Source organism: Carassius auratus, unplaced genomic scaffold (assembly GCF_003368295.1).
Source record: "Carassius auratus strain Wakin unplaced genomic scaffold, ASM336829v1 scaf_tig00216571, whole genome shotgun sequence".
NCBI lineage: Eukaryota > Metazoa > Chordata > Actinopteri > Cypriniformes > Cyprinidae > Carassius > Carassius auratus.
This window is the reverse complement of record NW_020528639.1, coordinates 122,084-146,982: the sequence shown is the minus strand read 5'-3', so window position 1 is coordinate 146,982 and position 24,899 is coordinate 122,084. Positions and strand designations below refer to the sequence as shown.

Genomic DNA, 24,899 nt, shown 5'->3' with positions numbered 1-24,899 from the left:
TGATCCGAAAACCGGATGCAACCGGTTCTTTACTCGTGAAAGAGTCATTATCTGGCTCGGCTCGGTGTTTATCTAAACTGTCCATCACCAGATGCGGTTGAAAGAGCTTCTATGACATCTGTAAAAGTCGGTTCCTCAATTAACTTCATTTTCAGATTCAGACTACAAATTAAAGGGCTGACACTCTGAATGTTTGGCAAAATTAGATGCATTGTCAGTTACAGTGGCAACAACTTTGCCATGCAGTCCATATGATGAATGGATTTCTTCAATCTCTGCTCCAATTACATCATAGGTGTGCCTGCCTCTAATGCTGTGTTCACACCAAACGCGAATAGAGCGTCTGGCGCGAATGATTTCAATGTTAAGGCCGGTGACACACTGGCTGCGTGGCGTCTCTGCTGCGTGTCAGGAGCGTGGCGGCTGCCTCGCGTTTTCTGTGTCTTTACCATGGAAAGCCAAGTGGACCAGAAAACGCGTGCTTTTCAACGCCGTATTAATTTTAAAACGCCGTTTTCATATCGCCGCCAGGCGTTAAATAAGCGCCGTTACGCGATAAGTTAACGCCAGACGCCACCACGCGTTAAAATAACGCCACACGCCGACAGACGTTAACTTAACGCGATACGGCCACTTAAGATGCAGATTTATTTACTCCTCTACATGGACACACCTCTCATGGCTACAAGGACTCTACGGCAAGTCAGAGCATCCAGTTTGCAAGGGCGCAAAGATGCAACTTTGACCACATTGTACAAATTGTATCACAACATTACTACTTTTACGGTTTTACTACTTTTACAGAATTATAAAACAAATCTTACCGTTCAAAGACTTTTGGAGTGGTAGTGTATATTAAACTGTTTACTAATTCATTCAGATTAATTACACTTTTAATTAAACTGCAGCAATAACATTTTGTAACACATTATTTTATTTAGTTCAAAATCGTAGGAGAATCGTGATCTCTATATGAGACCAAAAAAATTGTGATTCTCAATTCATCCAGAGTCGTGCAGCCCCATTTACAAGTTGTTGAAAACATTAGAGATATTGTTAGTTATCAGCTGGACAAAATATATAACACTAGCCTAGTGGTTTTTGGATATTTTACTGCAAATATCTTACCAATTGTACCTTTAAATCTAACAAACAAAAAATATCCAAATATTTTTCTAAATTAACCTAAAGAAACAAAACTAAATATAACCATTGCCATTAAAAACAAAACTGTTCTGTTGTAATGGCTGCAAAGTAACTGTGTAATGGGGCAGTGAGACTTCATTCAGACTCTGACCGAAAATTCTGATAAGCTGTCAAGGGCTGGGCCTAGATTTGAGGCCCTCGCAGGGCTCAACTCTGTACGGTAGAGACTTGTTTCCAAACAATAGGAAATGTATCGGTACCTGCATTGGCTGTCCGCCAAAGTGAGTTGAAAGATATCAGTGTATCGGATTTCTGCAAAAATCCAATATCGTGCATCCTTATGCTGAAAACTGCTTTTTTTACTTTTTAAAAGTTACATTTTTATTATTGTGTGTTTCAGATGGATAAAATCTTCACATTACTTCAGAAGTTCAGACTGGATAAATACTACAAAAAATTCATTGATCTTGGGATTGAAGAAGAACTGGATTTTTTTGACAGCGTCAATGATGTGACCTTAAAATCCATGGGTATGAGTTCTATTATAGTTGTTGTTTGGCTCATTTTGGCTATTTTGATGCTTCATAATGCATGACATTATAGAAGGTGGTTTTATCTCTTAGCAAGAAAGTGCACTATATTGGGACCATGTCAAAGTGTATGTTGAATCATATGGGTTAAATGCCTTGTCAAGTAAATTTTAATTTTATCTATATTTGATTGTAATAAAAGATTTCTAAATGGTCAAGCAGGAGGTCCAACTTACAGTAGTGACTGGCATCATACCCAATTCTCCCCTACATGTTCTTATGAACCAGCTCCATATTGATTACTACTGCCAATTTTCTTTGTTTTAAAAGATTTTTCACAAGCAGAGAGGAACCGGTATGGCAATATGATTGCTTATCTGCGAAGAATTGGCAATGCACCAGTTCCAGAGATGCAAGGAATGACTGTAATGAAGTCACTTAATTCATTTCATATATCCTACCGATTTCCAAAATGTCCTGGGATAAAAGAGATCACAGGTAAATCTTTATAGTACACTTCATCAACTGCACTAATGTTGTTTCTCATTCTAAAAGACAATTAAAGTAAGGGCACTGAGAGATGTCAAAAGATGCATGTGCTTAAATTTTAGGTGGGTTTATGACTTTACTATCCACCCTCTATCCAAAGAAATGTTATCTATGGAGTCAATTTAACGGCGTGTATATACGCAAAAAAAATTTTAGTTTTGCAAACGAAAATTAAAGTATTGAGGAAAGTAAATGTGCTTTTTGAAAACAAAAATTAAGAATTGCAAAACATAAATGAAATAACGCGAAAGCAATGATTTTGCAATACATATTTTCCATAGTCATATCTATTAATTTATTTGCAATGCTGCTTTTATTTTGCATGTCAGTCTAGTTTGAGCTTGCAATACCATTTTTCCTTTGTGCTTCACTTTTCTGCACGTCTCTTTGTGGCACTGTTTTTACGTGGGGGCGGAGTCAATGGGCAGGGGGCGTGTACAACAGGCCTCCCTGGAAGTGATGTCATCAGCCCGAGACGCAGCTCACAGATCCAGTTGCTCAAGTTAAAGTTGTTAACTTGAACATCTGCTGTTTATTTCTCTCGATGTGCACACTTTTATAGCATTAAAATGTGTCTTGTTTCATTTGGTTAACTGCAAGTGTTTGTTAAAAATCTCTTCACTTGTGGGAGGATGCCAGCGCACAGAAGCGTTCTTTGCTCACATTAGTTCAGAGGAAAACGCAGCCCTGAAGAGTTTTGTAAATAATAGCCTATAAAAGCCCGACATGCCAATAAAGCTTTATACGGAAGTTCTAAGCGGCCATGCATTATAATTTTTTTTCCTTTTTGTTTTCTCGTTATAACGACTTAATTTTCTCGTTATCTCGACATAACGAAGTTCGTTTTCTCGTTATAACGACTTATTTTTCTCGTTATCTCGACATAACGAAGTTCGTTTTCTCGTTATAACGACATGACAGTTTTACTGTTGCTATAGTAACGAACTCAACTTTGACAGGCATCTGATGGACAACAATGCAGGCGCTCTTACTGTAGCCTATATTTCAACAAATTTAGCTTCGCCTAGGTAATAACGTCTACAATACTGTATATAAATAAAGGCTGGTCAATCACTGTTGATTTTTCCAGAGACAGTACAACGAACGTTTTGTTTTTGTAATTAACATGTTTAAATGGCAACACCGCGAAATTAGAGCTGCTTGGAATAAACTCACTTTTCATTTTCCCTTTATTTGAAATAAAAAATTATGTATAATTTGTAATTTGTAGTAGCCTAGTCATTATATGATGTAGCAGATATCATGTGTGTTACAAGCTTCTGTTTGAAAAGAGCGTCCATGTGTACGTGTAGTGTGTGTGTGTGTGTGTGTGTGTGTGTGTGTAGAAAAAAACGATTACAACATTATAGAACAAAACTGAATTAAATTAGCCTATGGATTTTACATATAGGCTTCATCCCATTTCTCATCAATATGGTTAACAATAAAGATTAGTAATAAGGAAAAGAAGCACATCAGCCTACATCGTTAAATCCCGTCGTTTTGTAGATAAACAGAATACAGTGACGTCAACCTTGGTTTTGATAAGCAGTTATTTTATGACACAGAACGCGTTGGTGAAACTCATGCATCTAGCAGGAACTTAATACACAAAATATTCATATTGATTCAAGCATTTAACAATTATGAATTAATTAAATGTCAGTAATGAAGACTGCACAAATTATAGCGATCACGAGGAAGGTCCGCGTACAGTAAAGTGGATAGTGTACAACACCCCATCAGTTATATTCAGGTCTATAGTGCCACCTGCTGGCGCAGTTTTGTAACTTCTTAGAGAAAATTAAGTCGTTATAATGAGAAAACGAACTTCGTTATGTCGAGAAAACGAGAAAATGAAGTCGTTATAACGAGAAAACGAACTTCGTTATGTCGAGATAACGAGAAAATTAAGTCGTTATAACGAGAAAACAAGAAGAAAAAATATTATAATGCATGGCCGCTTAGAACTTCCGTAGCTTTATGCTATGTGACAGGAATTTTTACTGGAAGTGCACTTTAGAGGATGAATTTAACTAACTATATAAATATCCTAACCCTATAATAAAAAATACTAGAATTATAAATGTATAATTCGCTACTTTCATTTGTAAATTAAAACTCATTTATCACAGAACGTTAATTAGGTAAGCAATACACGAAATGAAAGGGGAAAATAAGCATAACAAATAAATATAAAAATATAGCCCTAATTAAGATAATATTATCAATTATATACGGTTAGCCTATATGAATGAATGAATGAGTGATGCATTTATATAGTGCTTTATTGTGTATTGTTGTCCACCTAAAGCGCTTTACAATCATGTGGGGGGTCTCTCCTCAACCACCAGCAGTGTGCAGCATCCACTTGGATATATTATATATACCTTTTTTCCCAGACTACAAGTTGCACTTTTTTCATAGTGTGGCTGGTCCTGCGACTTATAGTCAGGTGCAACTTGTTTATCAAAATTAATTTTAAATGAACCAAGAGAAAACATTACCGTCTACAGCCACGAGAGGGCACTCTATGCTGCTCAGTGCTCCTGTAGTCTACCCTGAAAACATAGAGCGCCCTCTCGCAGCTGTAGACAGTAATGTTTTCTCTTGGTTCATTTCTTTTGGTTCATGTCAAATTAATTTTGATAAGTGGCACCTGACTATAAGTCACAGGACCAGCCAAACTATGAAAAAAAGTGTGATTTATAGTTCGGAAAATACGGTATACATTTGTTAATAAAGTAAATAAAACGAAAACATGAATGTTTTAATGCTATTGAATAAAAAGAAACTATCCACTTGCAAGCCTCTACTCATCATGACAATACCTGGATCAGTGTGCTTCGTCTTGGGCCGATTATGTCACTTCCAGGGAGGCCTGTTGTACACGCCCCTCTCCCTTGACTCCACCCCTACGTCATAACCGTGCCACAAAGAGAGACGTGCAGAAAAATGAAGCGCAAAGGGAAAAAAGAAAAAAGAAAAAAAATGTAAAACAGACAACCAAAATGGATCTACAATGATGGTTCACAATTTAAGAGAGACTTTTTTTTTTTTTTTTTTTTTTTTTTTTTTTAAATGAGGAACATCTCAAGAAATTTATCACTTAAGTCAATTTCCATAATATCACAATGCCAACTTTTAAGAGTAAGTGAAAGTGTACATTTTAGATCAAACGTAAGAAATTAAGAAAAGGGTAAAGGGGAATATGAGAGAGCCTTTACAAACATTAATGTAAACCACCTTTTCATGTTAATGCTTTGATTATAAAATAAACACAAAAAAAAAACATCCAGATTATGATTGTAACCATGGTTTCCTGAGAAGGGGAACAAGACGTGGCGTCTGGAGTTGCTAGGCTATGGGCAATGCCTTGAAAATGCCTGCAAAAATGTGTTATTCGGAGCCACTGCTTATTGGAGCCAATCCCAGAGCACAATTTCTCTAATTGCAAGAGAAGTTGTCTTGGCTTTGATACTCTGCAAAGGCAGCCCTTGCCTTTACAACCTTCCGCCTTCCCAAGTTGCAGGGCAGGTAAAAATGGCTGCACACTTATCTGAGTGGATGGTTTAATTACAAATATGGCACTCCACACTTGGCTACACGTCACATCACTTTCACTTTACTCTTATTCAGGGAAGAATGGGAAATGAAGCAAGGTATTTTTGTAAAATAAAATATAGATAATTTGGAAATGATATCTTGGTAAAGTAATTCAATAGAAAGGTCAGTTCCCTTCTTCCGAATTCCCATATGATGTACACTAATAAATGTGAGTCAGGAAGAAATGGATGGCTCAAAGGCGATTGATGTTCCACCATGAAGCACTTGTCCAAACAACCAAAAGTGATTTCTCACTGGCCAATACATCAAGCATTTGCCCCGTATGCAGGTCTGACGATGGGAGATAATTCAGTCAAAAACCTCATTCATCTTCTCAACTGCTTCCAGTTCTTCAGAACTGAAGGACATCAGCAACATGCTTTCTGCTGGATCAGAGGAATCTGCAGAGCATGTCTTCAGATTAAGCAGATTGCTAGAACTGGCTTAATGAGACTGGGAGCTGGTCAACAACTCCTAAGCAAGTCCAACCTGTGAACCCTGTATTATAACCAGCACCTTTTTTTTCCAGCATAAGCGGGGCCTGACAAATGTGAATGGAGCCATGAACTTGTCACAGTGTACACATCATGCACACTTGTGCTCCAGTCCAAGACATAATGCAGGATTTGTATGTCCTCAAGTGTAATGAAATGTCTGCACACACAGCCAAAAACTCTTGCCACTGTTCATGAAGCCAAAGAAGCTATGCTCATGATGTCATGGACTGCTGTCTGTTAATGGAACTGGTGTGTTTTGGTACACATGTTCAGACATTGGTGAAGCTGAAGGCATTCCCTATAGCATCAACTCCAGACACCGCTTTGTAGATCCATATAGGCATGGATGTGAACAATAATAATTTACTGTTGTTATAATATGATGTTTTATAGAGTATTTTACAATAGCTTTATACCTATTTTAGCCAAATATAGGTAAGGACTAGAACTATCAGTTTTACATAATTTATTTTTTGTCCAATTACACCCCTTTGGTACAGGTATAGATCCCTCACAAAATACAGTGGAGGACCTGATGTTGCGAATCTGCCATGAAAACAAGGTTGACAGAAACATGTCTGTATGCCTTTACACTGCTGATGGTATGCCTTTGACTGATGACCCCTTCTTCAACACATGTAGGTGTTCAAATATTTTTGAACATCATTTTCAAACATTTTTTTATTTCAAATGTAGAGACAATTGTTTCCAGTGCCAAATGTGATGATGTCTTGGTTAAACGTCAGTAAGCATCTACAGAAAATCAATAATGATTACTAACTGTATTCAGTACAAATGTGAAAAAAACAATTGTGTGTTATTAGTTTAGTCAGATTGTATATAGTTGTGAATTAATTTAAGATCAGGTAACATTTCAATCATAATCTATGCAGAAATCCACATCAAAGAGTTCACTAACTTTTTCTTGACACTTTGACATTCTGCATGTTGTTCACTAATTTAATTTCTTTGCATGCTTTATATCTTTATTATTAAAGGGTCTTTGAATGACAGACATATTGCAAGTGGGAGTGAACTGTATGCCATATTTACACCAAGGGAAAATTTAACAGCGTTACCACTGACACAAAGACAGGCCAACATCAGAAATGAAGGACCAAGTGTCATCCGCTGTCACATAATGTTACAGGTACTGCTGCTGATGCTTGATCACCTTAATCAAAAGTAGAAAATCTATTGATTCACCAAAACAAATCCATACACAATTAGAATTGTTTTTAGTTTTTCCATTAACACTGTAATGCATCAAATGTTAACCGAAGAATCTAACCATTACATGTCATTTAGCATGATACTAAATCATATTCTAACCCAAAAGTCAAATGCTTTATATTTGTGCCAATATTTACCACTTTCCCAATCACCTTAGTGCTCATCCATGATTCAAGATTTTTATTTGTCACATACACTATTATATAGAACATATATAACAAGCAGTGAAATGACATTTCCTCCTCGTCACTCATTTTAAATGAGTTAAACGTACTCATCCTGCGTTATGACCAAAAATCTTCTCTATATGTGACCCTGGGCCACAAAAGTCATAAGTCACACAGGTATATTTGTAGCAATAGCCAAAAATACATTGTATGGGTCATACATTTTTCTTTAAATCATGATTAAGATATTAAGTAAAGATCATTTTCTATGAAGGTATATAGTAAATTTCCTTCCATAAATATCAAAACTTAATTTTTGATTAGTAATATGTATTGCCAAGAACTTCATTTGGACAACTTTTAAAGGCCTTTTCTGCAACCTCAGATTCCAAATTTTCAAATAGTTGTACCCTAATATTGTCCAATACTAACAAACCAAATTTCCGCATCAGTCATCTTGTTTTCCTTATTTGTTCAATAGGGAGACTTTGAAATCAAAGTCAACCTCGAAAGTGATACACTGAGAGATGTGACGCTGCGGCTTTCACTTGAAAGTTGTATACCAGCACCAGTTCTTCACATCAGGTCACTGATTATCATATCATTGATTTACATAATTTGATATGTCCTAATTTTATTTTTACTTGATTTACTGTATGGTTTAAAATATCAAATCTTTTAGTATTGTGTTTCCAAGAATAATTTTTAATTTTTTTCCTTTTTTTTTTTCACAGAGGCGAAGAGTATAATCATGTTGACAAACTTAATGAGCTTGGAATCACAGAGGATTCAGTTCTACAGTTCTCTCTGTCATCATTTGATAATGAGAAACCAAATCCAAGTCTTTTGTTCCAAAAAGATGTCAGACCCTCAGTGAAGCAAACAGAGAAAGGCCTAAGTGTATTTCTGTCAACGCTGTATGCCATTGTATGTTTAAAAAAACAAACAAACTATCATTTCTATTTTGTCAAGGTTTGATGCTTGCTGATCTAAAACCTGGGTCACCTAGAATGGGTGAATCCAAGTTGTAGACCAATCACAAATGCAGCTTCATCTTCAAAGGTTTATTAAAAAAAGTGCCAAAATCACAAAAAAGTGCCAAAATTACAGTTTAAAAGCACAGTCCAACAGAAAATATTGGTTCAGATCTAATAGATAAGACCACACACACGCAGACACCCCATGTTGGTATATATGTGGTTCAAGGATTCTTCATAGGCGTAATGATTTTTATACCGTACCAACTGGAGCCAAATGATCCACAACTCGTGCAGGTGCATCTCAAATTAGAATGAAGTGGAAAAATTAATTTCAGTAATTCTCAGTTAAACTCGTGAATTAAATAAATTCAATGCACACAGATTGCAATAGTTTAATAGTCTTTGGTTCTTTCATTTGTCATGATTTTGGCTCACATTTAACAAACCCACCAATTCACAAACTCAACAAATTAGAATACTTCATAAGACCAAAAAAAAAAAAAACGGAATTGTTGGCCTTTTTGGAAAGTATGTTTATTTGCTGTACATGTACTCAATACTTGGTAGGGGCTTCTTTTGGTTTAATTACTGCCTCAATTCAGCGTGGCATGGATGTGATCAGTTTGTGGCACTGCTGAGGTGGTATGGAAGCCCAGATTTCTTTGACAGTGGCCTTCAGCTCATCTGCATTTTTTTTGCTTCTCATTTTCCTCTTAACAATACTCCATAGATTCTCAATAGGGTTCAGCTCTGGTGAGTTTGCTGGCCAATCAAGCACACCCAAGACCATAGTCATTTAACCAACATTTAGTGCTTTTGGCAGTGTGGGCAGGTGCCAAATCCTGCTTGAAAATGAAATCAGCATCTTGAAAAAGCTGGTCACCATAAGGAAGCCTGGAGTGCTCCAAAATTTCTTGGTAAATGGGTGTAGTGATTTTGGTTTTCAAAAAACCATTGGACCAACACCAGCAGATGACATTGCACCCTAAATCATCACAGACTGTGGAAACTTAACCCTGGACTTCAAGCAACTTGGGTTATGAGCTTCTCCACCATTCCTCCGGACTCTAGGACCTTGGTTTCCAATTGAAATACAAAACTTTCTCTCATCTGAAAAGAGAACTTTAGACCACTGGCTAACAGTCCAGTTCTACTTCTCCTTAGCCCCCATGTAAAACGCCTCTGACGTTGTCTGTGGTTCAGCAAATTCCTTGACGCTTCTGTGTGTGGAGGCTCTCGATGCCTTGACCCCTGCCTTAGTCAATTCCTTTTGAAGTTAACTCAGATTCTTGAATTGATTTTGTTTGACTTTGGCTGTGGTTCTCTGCATCTGTGCATCTTTTCCTTCCACACTTTTTCATTCTACTCAACTTTGTTAACATGCTTGGATACAGCACTCTGTGAACAGCCAGCTTCTTAGGCAATTAATGTTTGTGGCTCACACTCCTTGTTAAGTGTCAATGATTGTCTTCTGGACAACTGTCAGATCAGCAGTCTTTCCCATGTTTGTGTAGCCTAGTGAACCAAACTGAGAGACCATTTTGAAGGCTCAGGAAACCTTTTCAGGTGTTTTGAGTTGATTAGCTGATTGGCATGTCACCATATTCTAACTTGGGATCGTGAATTGGTGTTTTTTTTATTTATTTTATTTTTTTTTTTTTATTAAATGTGACTCACAGTAATCGCAATTAAAAGAACCAAAGACTTAAACTACTTCAGTCTCTGTGCACTGAATTTAACACACAAGTTTTACAATTTGAGTTATTGAAATGAACTTTTCAACAACATAATTTGAGACACACTTGTAGTTACTGGTAACTGTTTCTTGACAGCAGGTTTGAGGCCTGCAGCTGCAAATTTCAAATTAAACCTATTGCTTTCTTTTTCAGTGCAACTATTGGTAAGATCTGTATATTGTCCTATTCTTCAGAAACATAAACACTGTGGAGACGAATTTAAGAAAGTGGTGGCATATATTAGGAGACTGAGTGGATGCAACGCTTTGGGTCAAAGTTTATTGCAAATGATCTGCAGGAACTTGCATTTAACTAGAAACCAAAAGGTAGGTTAAAGTGTGCAAATTATTCACTTAATGGAGTTTTACACATAGATATAAAGTGAATTATCATTGTTATATCTACTAAATATTTAAGTCCGATCATAAATATTTAAATTCTTTATATTTTCATTTCAGATTGCTGTTGTTGAGGGTCTTTACTTTCTTTTCCGAGAGTTGTTACCAGGTCGTAATGAAACATCAGGCCCAAAGGTCATTGAAGATGGTGATGTTTTTGAATATGCAAATATTTGCTGGGCTTACTTGATTGCTCAAGGAGAGGTATGTTTGCAGTGTTTTTTTTTTTTTTTTTTTTTTTTTTTTTTTTTTCTTGACAACACTTCATAAATCAGTTTAGAAGCTGTTCAGGAACTATTTTTCATTCTAGTAGCATGGACTAAAAGTACTGAAGCCTGTTTTCCAATAACCAGACTGGAAAGTGCATCTTAAATGACCACATGTACACATGAACATTATCAATAAAAAATATATACTTTCTTGGTCTGTGTTATGTTTACAGATATTAGATTAGCAGTGATTGAAGAATTTTTCAGTCACACAAAACTGGCTGACTGAAAACCATTTTTTTATTTTTCAATTCAGAATGAAAGTCCTGATCTGGAGACCTATGCTACAATTTCTTTGAAAGCTTATCCTACTGGCCAGCGGCTGTGTGAGCCAGTGAGAGTACCAGGGACACCAGAAGTATTTGACAGGTCGTACATACTGGAAAAAATCACAGGTAAACACTGGAACTGAGATGTTTGTTATACCATCATATTCATCACCACATCCATAATATGGTTTTATTTTAGATGGTGTAAAAATTCCAAACTGTGATGAGGTGAATCTACTGGCGTCATCGATTAAAAGAGCTACAGATATCGAGAGAATTTCGCTTAGTCTTCCGCCATCATTTGATAGGTTTCCATTTTGGATCTTTTATAACAGCACCCCACAAGGCTGCAAGTATGTCATGTTTACGAGTCTTAAAACTATATTTGATAAATATAATGTATATTTAAAACAATATTACATTTTTATACAAAATGCCTTGTTAAAGCTTTCAGATTGAACGGAAGAAAACCTTTTCAGACATGTTTGAGGATGTCAAACGGTACAGTCACCTGATTGTCACACCACCACTGCAACTGGCAAATATGGGAAATGAGGGTCCTCTGCTGGTGTATCTCAGTGAAGGTCCAATTTCTATATTGTCTCAATGCTAATTGCTAGACTGTCTAATCAGTTGATTATACTGTAAATATTAGGGCTGCCCCCTAATAGTCGACTAATCGTTAACGGTTAGTCTAAAAGCTTGCATGTCATCAATTAACTCAAATATGGCTTATCTGAAATATGTAAGCATTTGCAACTTTACATGGCCACTCAATCTAATGTTAACCTATAAAAATGTGTGCTGATCAAGTGTCCGTGCAGAGTATGGATGCTGAACAGTTGTGCGCTCACTGCAGGACAGGTGAAGGTGCTGATGTGGTCACTCTTAAAATACACTCTCATTTTTGGTCATACAGATAAGAGTAATGTATCATAAGAGTAATGTATTAGTTTTTATCCTCTATGTGCCACCTTTATGAAACAAAGCTTATAAGTATGAAAAGCGAGATGTGCTATGATTGGCGACCTATTCAGTGCGTTGTGATTGGCTGAATGACTCAAGCGTGTGACGGAAATGTTATGCCTTAACATACTGTGGTGCGTGACCTCCCAGGATCAGGAAACGGTCCTCCATAAAATGTGCTGCACACATCTGAATATTTGGGTTGAACTGTTCTGAAACAGTGTTGTAAATACAACTTAACCAGTGATTTGTAGTCTAGTCCTCTTGACAATGAAACTGCATCTCCACAACATGGCACCAGCAGCAACAGCAAGAATCAAAGTTATGCCGCCTTTCTTTGAGTGAACATTTGGGCGGTATTATGCTAATCTTCCCACATCATGAAGTAGACGTGAGGTCGTGTTTTAGGAGGGCATGGACGAGTCTTAACTTTTAAAAAGAATATCTCTTTGGATTTGAGACTTTAGTCTTTGCAACTTTAGTAATCTTATCTATTCACGAACAGCTTGCGACTCCAAAGAGAAAGGGAAAACTTAAAATTGCATCATATGACCCCTTTAAAAATATATAGAGAGTGAAATGCTTTCCAATGAACCAGTTAAAATGGAAAACAAATTCTCTTGATTATGTAATCTGTATGAAACATGCATACAGGTGCATCACTGCGGAGATGACGAGTCAGCATCGCCGACTTAATTTTTCAAGCCAAAAGCAAAGAAGGCACTAGTTAATCAAATTATTAAAATGTTAATGCAGTCTCCAAACTGTTTTTCACTGACAGATTTATAATAATTACTTCCAAGAGTGTGCTGTGACAAGCTTTATGTGAGTGCTTGAGCGTTTATTAGGCCATGTAGCCAAATCCTTAGTCGAGGGCAGCCCTAGTAAATATACAAGATAAACAACACAAATAGGAGATTTGTATCTAAGTTTCAGTTGCGTGAGTACATGAGTGTTAAAAACCTAATAAGATAGTTTTTCCCTATTTTTATTTTGCAAAAAATATCAATGTTGTCTCATATTCTGACATTGAATAAACATTTTTTATATAGATAATCTAGGTGTTTACGTGAACAAAGTCAAGGGAGATCATTTTATGATTTGGGTTTACGACTGTCTGTCTGGAAAAGAGACCACAAAAAATGTGAAAGATCTGGCTAAAATGTAAGTATATATCTTTCCTATAAATAAAGGGCTATGATATAATAGTATTTTAATAAATGCCAATTCATCAGAGTAAACTTTTAATGTTTTAACTGAATATGAAAACTTAAATCAGTATTTTACTGCCAATTTTACCAATAGCATTATACAATTAAACTGCAAATAAGTTTGATCATAGAAATGAGATTGAAACATCTAACAATAAAAACATTGAAAACATTTTACATTTGCTGATTAAATTAAATGTTTATTTTAAGCATCTAGCATAAAGCTATAAAGCAGCTCTTTTAAGCTTGTATATATTTGTTTTCCAGAAAAGTTGTACAAATTTAATAATTTATTTTACCCATTCAGACTCAGTGATACCAGAACTGACAACACTGTTGAAGTCAGTAAAACCCCCAAAGAGGCAATTGTGGTAAGAGAAATTAAATGTTTGTAATGTTTATTACACCTTCAAATGGCTATAATCCCCAAGTGTGCCAGGACACAGAATTTAAGTACATGCTTGCTTTTTGAGGAAAGTCATAGTGCTTTACAAAGCTTTTTTCCCCATAGCCAGTTCACATAAAATGTGTTGTTACTTTTAATAGACTTAAACAGATGTTAAATCATTCTTTTTGTATGTTCACTTATACACACAGTTTTAAATAATTTCAAAGCTCTATGGTTTCATAAAGTAATTATATTTTAGTAACTAGTAATTATTTACACAATAGCCAAACCGCTAACATAGAGAGTGCATAGTTTACATTGATTTACAAGCTATTAATTAAAATGAATTTGAATGTTCTTATCAGGTGCTCTTCGATTCAAGTTCTTCAATGATTGAAGAATGTTATGACACTGACAGTCAGATGATGCGAATTGATGCCGTCAAGCAAATCTTTGACAGCTTTTCAAACCGAAGCATGTCATATGATTTTCAGCATGTCATCTGCCTTGTGATGTTTAACGACAAAGTTAAAACCCTTCTAAAATTCACTGAAAATTTGGAAGCCTTCAAGGTATTTTTGTCCTGATTGTTACACCATTATCTCAAAGACAGAAAAAAAACATTTATAATAAATGAAAGTTGTATAATTTAATCAATGTATTGCATAATGTTTTTTTTTTTTTTTTTTTTTACGTGTAGGAGCAAGTGCATGGTATTGAAGCATCTGGGTACACAAGGTTATATGATGCACTTGTTCGTGGTATCTCAGAGCTTGACAATATCAAGAAAAGTTTTCCAGCTTGCAGATGTCGCATCTTGTGTTTGACAGATGGAAACGATATCAGGTGTGTCTTTGTGTATTTGTTCTTATACTACTTGAATTGATGGATTTAAAATGTTACTACAACAGCTAAAATGATTCTGGATAACATTTGTTGTCTAATCTACAGTTCCATGAGTAATCCAGTCACCATTGCCAGAAAATTGATGGCCAGCAATATTGTGGTCGATGCAGTTATTGTTGGCATGGCAGATAACACCGTTTTACATGGAATCAGCTATGTAACAGGTGTGTGTATTAACATTTTTATCTTGTGCCATCTGGGAAGTCGTGGCCTAATGGTTAGAGATTCTGACTTGTAATAAAAAGGTTGTGAGTTCGAGTCTCAGGCCAGCAGGGATTGTAGGTGGGGTGAGCAAATTTACAGTGCTCTTTCCAGCCTCCAGACTAATAGATAAACAATAAATGCACAATACAGATAACAGCACAATATGTTAACAAATTACCTAAAACTGAGGGCAATAAAATAAAGCAAAATACCAGATCAGTAAATATTAAGAGAAAAAAATTGTATTAGTATTTATTTTAACACATCTATAAAATACGCGAACTAATTTAACTTAAATTTTCCCCGATATTATATTGGAGGTTTTTATAACATTGCTTTTTAGGCACCATGCTACCCATTTGGTATGATAATGCCAGAGTTGAGATGTTTCCACTGGAACCAGATTAGGCAAAGTATATTGTAATGAGCTTGCGACTGCAGTTGGTGCAGGAGAATCCATGTGCAGACGTTTGACAATCAAACACCAAATGGACAAATCCAAACTTTAGGAAGGGAATTGTTGTCAAGATAATGCAGAGGTTGATAATACAGTGAGACAGTCCAACAGCAAACAAATCCAAAATATTAATCCAAATCCAGAAAAGGCAAGGTAAATCATTAAAAGAGGGTAATCCAATAATCATGAAACAAAGGCTGTAGAACTGGTAATGCTTTATGAGGGAGTGTGACAACATGGTTTACTGTGTGTGTGTGTGTGTGGGCATGTTTTTGTGACATATCAGGACACAACTCTGTATAATGACATGGGTATGACACAGGTATTACAAGGAGAGGGTGACTTATGAGGACATAACCAATGTCCCCATTTTTCAAAACGCTTATAAATCATACAAAATGAGTTTTTTTTGAGAAAGTAAAAATGCACAAAGTTTCCTGTGAGGGTTAGGGTTAGGGGTAGGGTTGGTGAATGGCGATAGAATATACAGTTTCTACAGTATAAAAACCATTACGCCTATGGGATGTCCCCACTTTTCACAAAAACAAACGTGTGTGTGTGTGTGTGTGTGTGTGTGTGTGTGTGTGTGTGTGTGTGTTTGTGTATATACATAAGTTGTTTTTGTTTGCTTTTAATACTTGCATTGAAAATGTACAGTCTTGTACTCTAAAACTTTGAATTACTTTTTACTTGAGTAAAAGAAAGTACTAGATTTCTGATGTAATTAAGTATTAAATTATATTTAATATGAAACGCAGTGCAGTAAAAAGTACATTATGCTTTGAAACGTGATGTAAAAGTTATCTGAAGATAACACTCTGCTTTAAAAGTACATTTTTGTTTAAGAAGTATCTGTACTTTATCAGAGTAAAAATACTCCACTACTGTCCACCTCTATAGGGCCTCTTGCACTAGCCAAATCTGAGTTGAAACTGCTGTAGCTAAAAACTCAAGAGACTAAGCTCTTGTTGATTACATGTTTTAGTTAGAAAGATTATTCTTTTTCTATTGATTTTAGGTGGATATTGCTTTAAGCCTGAGAATGCAAAAGCTGCCCTAAGGCTTTTTGAGATGGAAACTGTCTTGTCCATGGAGCTGAGGGCAGAGAGACGAAGGGTACCAGTCTCTTCCATAAAAACAGAGGTATGAAAGCCATTACCTACCATACATTACAGATGACGTACTATATTCTTATATTTTAAATGAATACATAATATATTAAAATATATTTGAAATACATTTATTTCATAGTATGTATACTACAAATAAATGTACATCTATGTATTAAAATAAACTGCAACTGTATTTTACTAAACTGGGATATTTAAAGGCTGCTAAATTGGAACTACTTTTGTACTTAATGCACTTCAGTTATGGGGAAGTAGTGCTGAAGTCCAACTAAAGATGAACGGGGATGTATTTGATTGTGCTAAAGTGGATGTAACAATATAAAACTTCATAATCATCGGGAAGGAGGCGGGAGCCGGTGGACAATCAAATTAAAGCTTTAATGGTAAAAATAAACACAAAACAGCCTGACAGCCCCTTGCGGATGACTGTCGCGCACAAACAAAAGCAAAACACAAAGTAAAGCCCAGGCCTGGTCCCCTCTTTTCCTTCAATGTCGTCGCTCCTCTTTTGTATCCTTCCAATCTCCTCCATGGGACGCGAGACCGGTGAGGAGCAGGTGTCGCTCATTTCCAATCACTCCACCGGCCTCGCTCCGTTCCCACGGCTCTCGGCCCCGCCCCACTCGTCACAGTCGAATTATTGCAAGTATACTTCAGCTACACTTTAAATATCTTCCTTTTAAAAACCTGTATTATTCCAAAGATCTTATAATCCTCATCAATAGTGACATTAAAACACATTTTAGGCTTAAAGGGTTAGTTCACCCAATAATCAAAATTATGTAATTAATAACTCAACCTTCATGTCGTTCCAAACCTGTAAGACCTCCTTTTATCTTTGGAACACAGTTTAAGATATTTTAGATTTAGTCCCAGAGCTCTCCATTGAAACTGTGTGTACGGTATACTGTCCATGTCCAGAAAGGTAATAAAAGCATTATCAAAGTAGTCCATGTGACATCAGAGGGTCAGTTAGAATATTTTGAAGCATCGAAAATACATTTTGGTCCAAAAATAGCAAAAACTACGACATTGTCTTCTCTTCCGTGTCTGTTGTGAGCGAATTCAAAACAAAGCAGTTTTTGATATCTGGTTCTCGAACGAATCATTCGATGTAACCGGATCTTTTTGAACCAGTTCACCAAATCGAACTGAATCGTTTCAATACGCATTAATCCACAAATGACTTAAGATGTTAACTTTTTTTAATGTGGCGGACACTCCCTCTGAGTTCAAACAAACCAATATCCCGGAGTAATTAATGTACTCAAACAGTACACTGACTGAACTGCTGTGAAGAGAGAGATGAACACTGAGCTGAGCCAGATAGTGACTCGTTCACAAGTCAAGTACACTTTCTGTCAGACGTGTCCGATTCGAGAATCGAGGAGCTGATGATACTTCCTTAAAAATATTGTTGTTTGCCGTAACCCGACCGACCCTGTCAATTTAGGACCGACTAAATTGTTTTTTTTTGTTTTTTTTTTTGCTTTTAGTCCGACCGACTTGCCAGTTGTACACTTGTGTTAAGACCAACCAATTTTTTTTTTTTACGCTTCAAACAACTAATACAAAAGCAATAAAATAGTATTAATTATATTGCAAAATTACTTATATAAATTGCCTAGGCCTACATACAAAGGCTACGTTTAAAAAAAAAAAAAAAAATCTGTTTACATGGATGTCACATTATGGCCTGTGCGTTCGCTTCGTCTCATACTCTCATTCACTGTTAGAGTCAACGGTTCGCGCTTGGTAATGATGGCTGCGGCTGCAGTAAATAAAATGTTCGCGGTCATACGGGTTTGGGCACCATAATACATCTAAAGAATTCATTAAAACAGCTCGACACCGCTTTAACTTGGCACAAATTTCTGGAAAATATGTGCCCAGATCTTCCATCCCTTCTCCCGTTTAGTCTAAAACCGTGACCGTGTCGACTGTCACTTTATGTTCGAGAATCAATTGGACCAACCAACACAAGTTTCGAAAACGAAAATAGGAAATTGATTTTAAAGAGCTTCTCTCGGAGCGTGTCCAGGTATTTTTTTTTTTTTTTTTTTTTTTTTTGTGAATTCTGCCGGTATTCAGACAGTCTCATGCATACAGATACAGATTCGGGCTAGAATCACCTGCGTTTTTTATTGTTGTTGACATTTCTAATCGTAAACACAGCCATGTTGAAGCCTGCAGTAAATGTTTTGCATCATGGCATTATGATGCTGTATAAAATGCATCTAGACATGCTAAATCGATTTTACAATCGATTCAATGAACACTTGTCACTCAAATCAAACAGGATTTTTTTCACAAAAGTGACAACCCAAATAAGCAAAGTAAATGGTCTCTCATTTGTAGGTTGCATTGACACCTAGCGGTGGATGCAAGTAAAATAGTTCCTAATATTTTTTTTCTTCTCACCTGAAATTCATGCAATTTACATGTTTTTGACAAAGATTTCAATTTGTTTGTGGTCTATATAGCCTGCATCAAAATGAGGTTTGCTATGATGCGCCCGAAGACGCGGGTTGAAGACCCAGTCAGTGACGTCATTTATTTAAAATTTGCTAATTTGTTTAAATTCATACCTACGTAATCACCATCACCAATTGTTTTTTTTTTTTTTTTTTTTTTTTATGAACATTGAATAATATAGACCTACCTACCGACCCTTTAAAAAAAAAAAAAAAAAAAAAAAATTACTGTTAATGCAAACCAAAATATTTAAGGATGGCCTGACTGAACTGCTGTGAAGAGAGAACTGAAGATGAACGCCGAGCCAGATAATGACTCGTTCACGAGTCAAGAATCGGTTTTCGCATCACCAGTAGTTCTTTTGGACAGTTCGATTCAATAAACTGGTTGAAGAAAACGGTTAATCGGTTCTTTTGCGCTCGATGTAATGGCATCATTTGCGATGATTGCCCTTGATTCAAGCCTTCGGTTTACCCGCGCTCCTAACACTAGCACAGAATCAGTTCAGAATCAATCACCAAAAGAATCAGTTCGGTTCGGACACTCTGCGTGTCTGTCTGCTTCACGCTGAATCACACATGCGCAGTATCATCAGCTCCTCGATTCTCGAATCGGACACGTCTGATAGAAAGTGTACTTGACTTGTGAACGAGTCACTATCTGGCTCAGCTCAGTGTTCATCTCTCTCTTCACAGCAGTTCAGTCAGTGTACTGTTTGAGTACATTAATTACTCCGGGATATTGGTTTGTTTGAACTCAGAGGGAGTGTCAGCCATATAAAAAAAGTTAACAGCTTAAGTCATTTATGGATTAATGCGTATTGGAGACGTGAACCGTTTAAAATGATTCAGTTCGATTTGGTGAACTGGTTCAAAAAGATCCGGTTACATCGAATGATTCGTTCGAGAACCAGATATCACAAACTGCTTTGTTTTGAACTCTCTCACAACAGACACGGAAGAGAAGACAATGCTGAAAGTCGTAGTTTTTGCTATTTTTGGACCAAAATGTATTTTCGATGCTTCAAAATATTCTAACTGACCCCTGATGTCACATGGACTACTTTGATTGTTTTTCTTACCTTTCTGGACATGGACAGTAGACCGTGTACACCGTTTCAATGGAGGGACTGAGAGCTCTCGGACTAAATCTAAAATATCTTAAACTATGTTCCAAAGATAAATGGAGGTCTTACAGGTTTGGAACAACATGAGAGTGAGTTATTAATTACATAATTTTGATTATTGGGTGAACTAACCTTTTAATATCAAGAAATGTGCATTGTGCACAAATGCTCCAAATAAAGTTGACATTATTTTAACATCAATAAGTCTTGAGCGATGTGTCAGTAAAATGTTGATAGATTTTAACTATACTTAGTTTGAAATGTGTATTGAATATTATTCCTTTTTTTAAAGGGGGGTGAAATGCTATTTCATGCATACTGAGTTTTTTAAACTGTTAAAGAGTTGGATTCCCATGCTAAACATGGACAAAGTTTAAAAAATTAATTTGTACGTTTGAAGGAGTATTTTTGTTTCAAAAATACTCCTTCCGGTTTGTCACAAGTTTCGGAAAGTTTTTTTCGAGTATGGCTCTGTGTGACGTTAGATGGAGCGGAATTTCCTTATATGGGTCCTAAGGGCACTTCTCCTGGAAGAGCACGCGCTCCTGTATAGCAGAGCACTGAGAGCACAGACATTCACTGATCAGAGCGAGAGCGTCGCGAAATGTCACAAAAGTGTGTTTTTGGTTGCCAGGGCAAGACAACCCTGCACAGATTACCAAAAAAAAAAAAACAGCATTAAGGGACCAGTGGATGGAGTTTATTTTTACAGAGCATCAACGGAGTTGTGCAAGTGTTTTTGTTTGTTCCCTGCATTTCGAAGATGCTTGTTTTACAAACAAGGCCCAGTTTGACGCCGGATTTGCGCATCGTTTATTTCTTAAGGATGATGCAATCCCAACGAAAAAGGGTCACGATCGTGTGTTGGAACCGCAGGCGGTGAGTAAAACTGCTTCAAATATCTCTGTGTTGTTAACTTAGCTATCGGCGCGTAAGCACATCAAGTAAACAACATGCGATGTTGTCATCAAACTGCACTTTCCACATGTACAGCTTAAAAAAAAAAAAAAAAAAAGACGACAAAGTGGAACTTAGTCAATTTCCAAAACCGCTAATCAAATATATACAGTTTCAATACATACTACATAGAGACGTCGTTGCTGCTGCTGCTCTTGTTAAATTTCAGCCTCTGGATCTGATTCTGGATCATAAATATACGCTGAATCTGACTGTTAGCCATGATTTGCTTTGGATGTTTTTTTCCTCACGGTAATGTCACAACTTCCAAACGCTCTCAACGCAAAAGCCTACTGGGGCTCGTGATTCTTTAGCTCCGCCCACACATCGCGCCTCCAGCCGCTCGTGTTTTTCCGGGAAAATCGGTACAGACCATCTTTCTCTTATAAATATAATAAAACTAAAGACTTTTTGGAGATATGAAGGATGCAGTACTACTCTATAGGTACTCAAGATTAACAGGAGATTGAGTGAAAACGAGCATTTCACCCACTCTTTAACTATGGTTGTATATACAAGTATATCTGATTTAATAAAAACAATGATTTTTATTGTTAAAAATGTCTATGAACAGCAAGATTATAATTTTTTTTTTTTTTTTTTCTTCATCAATAGGAAGACTTGACCAAAATTTTTGCCTCCCATGGCTACGATGAAAGACCAGAAATGAAGATTCCTGCTCAAATCACTAAGAAAGCGGCCAGGACAGAGAAGTATTATTGACTGTCCACACATACAGACTACAAGTCCACTGTTTATTTTTTAACACATGAACAAGAGTTTGATATGGCTCTCTCCACTTAATTTGTTACACATCAAATACGGTTTCCAGCTCTATGCCTTTACTGTTTTTCATGCAGGCCTACTGTTCAGTCATCCTATATTTAATCATGCAAAACACCTCAATAGAAAGTGATAAGAACTGGTTTCAAGTAGTGTGGAAGTTTGTTTCCGCAAAATTACTATGATTACAGAACGATGACTTATTTAAAAAGGCACATGGTTCTTTTCTTTAAAAGTATTTTAGTAAATATTCCCAAAGTACAGACTCTTAAATTATAGGGAATATCATGGTAGCCTTACTATTTTTATACTACATACTAATAAACAATTAATTTTCTAATAAGTGTACTTAAAAAGAAGATCCAAGAATGCAAGACAGGCCGCTTCATGGAGAAAGATAAACGGATCATAGAAGAACTGAAGAGTCTTCACTGTGATCCCCATCCATTTTGTTCTGTGTATCCCTCAGAAACAGACTTCAGTAAGTATAAATCTGCTTTAAAGGTCAAAAGACAATTCATGCTTTTTCTCCTGCTGTTAGATTTTCATGCATAAAGTGTAAAAATAGTTCCTAACATCTGTAATTGTGAATTATTTGATCAATTAAGTAATAATCAACAATATCAGTAACGGGGAGCTTACACCAAACTAAGATGCTTGCATTATCTTTATAAAACTCGCCTAATGTTTTTGATACTTGACTAATTTGTCAATGCCTTTTACTATAAAGTATGTAGTCTAAAATCTGCCACTTGATCCTCGGATGTGGTGTCAGTTGCTTCCTCTAATTAAATGTAGTCAAAGTTACACACAAAAGTAAAATGTACAATAAAGTTGTCATGCATTTTACATTTTCTTTTTTTCAGCATTTTGGAGGATTGTCATGAAAGGACCGGCTGAAACTCCCTATGAGAATGGAACCTTTGAGCTGTATTGTCAGTTTGGTCGTGATTATCCAGTGAAACCACCTGTTGTTCGGTTCTATACTCCTGTATCCTTAAGCCTTAGAAGTGCCCCAGTAACTTTCAGAAACTAATTTCTGTTTTTGATTAATATATTAAGAGTAGAGCACAGAAAACACTTTTTTTACACTATAAAATCACATTTTGTACACTATAAAGTTCTTAACTGCAGTATAGATCTACCATTGCAACATCAACAGTGTGGGAAGGATTTGCCACAACATATTTGATCGAAACTACTCTGCTGATGTCACTATGAGAGAGATCTTGGATGCTGTACATGGACTTCTGATACTCCCAGAGGCAGAAGATCCACTGGACAGGTAGCCTCTTAATCTTCATCTGGTGTTTTTTGTTTTTGTTTTGTTTTTTGTATTATTATTCAATGAACTTAATCTAATATAATCAGAACCGAGATGAAAGCTCATTCAAGTTGGAAAATGCATTCCATTATTTATCATTGATCCGATTCTAAATAATGTAATAAACTTGAGAATACAATACATAATGAACGAGTACATGTATTTTTGTCCACTGTCTATCGTTTCTTTAGCATATTAGCAGAGGAATTCCTGACTAGCAAAGAAGTCTACGAGCAAGCGGCTAAAGATAACACTGCAATAAACGCATGTCAGTCCATGGAATCCATTGAAAAGGTAAATTCTTTTTCATTCAGTTTTTACCAAGAACCGATTCCCAGACTTTTTGCCAGAGGAATCCTGTTTATGAATATTAAAGGACACACTGTCTAAAGTAATAGTTTTAAATGTCCGAAGCACAAATAAAAAAAATATACATTTTTAAAGAGTGAAAATATGAGATTAGAATATAGAAGCATACTTGATCAGCCCCCTTCCCATTATTTCAACCTGTTAAAATTATATTTAATAATGTAGTAAGCAATCTGGGCTCTGTACACTTGTAGTAAATTAAATTGTGAATAATTATATATGTCAGGATATTATCCTGTTTTATATTCATTTAAAAAAAAAATCACCAATGATTATTTTTATTTTTCCCATTTCCATCTGCTTTTCAGCAATACATAGGTGAGAGCAATGTTCAAGTGCCTCCTCATCTGGTATGCCCCTTGTCAGGGAAGATATTCGTTGATCCCGTCAAGGCCAAAGGTGGATGTGTGTACGAGCGAAGAGCCATTGAGGAATATCTTAAGACGTAAGATTCAGTGGATTGGTCTCTGAAAATGTACATTTGCATTCCATTGATATTTTATTTGTGTTCGTGCATTGAGAGTTTGGAGTTGGGTGCTCAAAGGAATAGTCTTGTTTCTTACTGTTCTTGAGGAGTTGAACCATTGAAGTACATAAAACATCTGGGAAAGTCAGTTTACTCCTTGAGGAAATGTTATGGTATACAAGGTTGAAACTAAGATTTGCAAAAGACTGTGATGATGAACATGAATAACAGGGTTCCTTACTAGACAGAGGCCCACAGATGAGCTGTTTGCTCAGATAGGTGTCTGCTCACTTTTTTTTTTTTTTGCAGGAACAATAAGGATCCAGTTACAGGGAAGCCACTTAGCTGCACAGATCTTACTCCAGATAAGAACATGAAAAAGTCTGTTGTGGAGTATCGTACATCCCAGATTGAGGAAACTGATCCCTAAATAAAGTAGATATTGCTTTGGCAGTGATTCAGCTGCACTATAATAAATCACACAATACTCGTATCTATAATATTCATTCTCTTTCGATTGTGGAACCCAACTTTTTACATTTTCACATGTTTGTAAGAAACGCTGAGAAAACAAGTGTGTATGAGGGATAGAGTTGCTGTTTTATTTCACCAATGTTATTTAGGTTTAAAGTGTGTTAAGTTTACATTTTCCATATCAACCTGTGAGTCTTGGTTGCTTTGTTTATATGCATTCAGAGGTTCCAAATAAAGTATGTATGCATGTATGTATTTTATATTCTATTCAGGTCACAAATGC

General features: G+C 36.2%; 2 protein-coding genes across 2 annotated transcripts; both read left to right on the top strand.

Moving 5' to 3' along the window:
- Positions 1-1,394: 1,394 nt before the first annotated feature.
- Positions 1,395-11,523, top strand: LOC113098511 (uncharacterized). Its single transcript, XM_026263636.1, has 9 exons — positions 1,395-1,427; positions 1,547-1,676; positions 2,007-2,174; positions 6,829-6,966; positions 7,327-7,478; positions 8,210-8,313; positions 8,463-8,655; positions 10,903-11,046; positions 11,368-11,523. The coding sequence occupies exons 1-9, from the start codon at positions 1,395-1,397 to the stop codon at positions 11,521-11,523; spliced, it is 1,218 nt and encodes a 405-aa protein (XP_026119421.1).
- LOC113098505 (uncharacterized) lies at positions 10,637-24,776 on the top strand. Its single transcript, XM_026263628.1, has 17 exons — positions 10,637-10,770; positions 10,903-11,046; positions 11,368-11,506; positions 11,580-11,964; positions 13,399-13,510; positions 13,865-13,928; positions 14,311-14,517; positions 14,646-14,791; positions 14,897-15,015; positions 16,531-16,655; positions 21,816-21,913; positions 22,328-22,464; positions 22,850-22,974; positions 23,123-23,268; positions 23,499-23,601; positions 23,985-24,121; positions 24,452-24,776. Exons 4-17 carry the CDS (start codon positions 11,862-11,864, stop codon positions 24,570-24,572), a joined length of 1,743 nt encoding a protein of 580 aa, XP_026119413.1. The 5' UTR covers positions 10,637-10,770; positions 10,903-11,046; positions 11,368-11,506; positions 11,580-11,861; the 3' UTR covers positions 24,573-24,776.
- The last annotated feature ends 123 nt before the right edge of the window (positions 24,777-24,899 follow it).

What these genes read in the sequence shown, in the direction of transcription:
- LOC113098505 (XM_026263628.1), top strand. Translation starts at nt 11,862, where the DNA reads ATGTTTGAGGATGTCAAACGGTACAGTCACCTGATTGTCACACCACCA. An exon ending in ACAGATGGAAACGATATCAG is followed by an intron (nt 14,792 to 14,896) that starts GTGTGTCTTTGT and finishes TCTAATCTACAG; the next exon opens with TTCCATGAGTAATCCAGTCA. An exon ending in TGGAATCAGCTATGTAACAG is followed by an intron (nt 15,016 to 16,530) that starts GTGTGTGTATTA and finishes TATTGATTTTAG; the next exon opens with GTGGATATTGCTTTAAGCCT.
- LOC113098511 (XM_026263636.1), top strand. Translation starts at nt 1,395, where the DNA reads ATGTATCGGTACCTGCATTGGCTGTCCGCCAAA. An exon ending in TGCATTGGCTGTCCGCCAAA is followed by an intron (nt 1,428 to 1,546) that starts GTGAGTTGAAAG and finishes TGTGTGTTTCAG; the next exon opens with ATGGATAAAATCTTCACATT. An exon ending in TGTGACCTTAAAATCCATGG is followed by an intron (nt 1,677 to 2,006) that starts GTATGAGTTCTA and finishes TTGTTTTAAAAG; the next exon opens with ATTTTTCACAAGCAGAGAGG.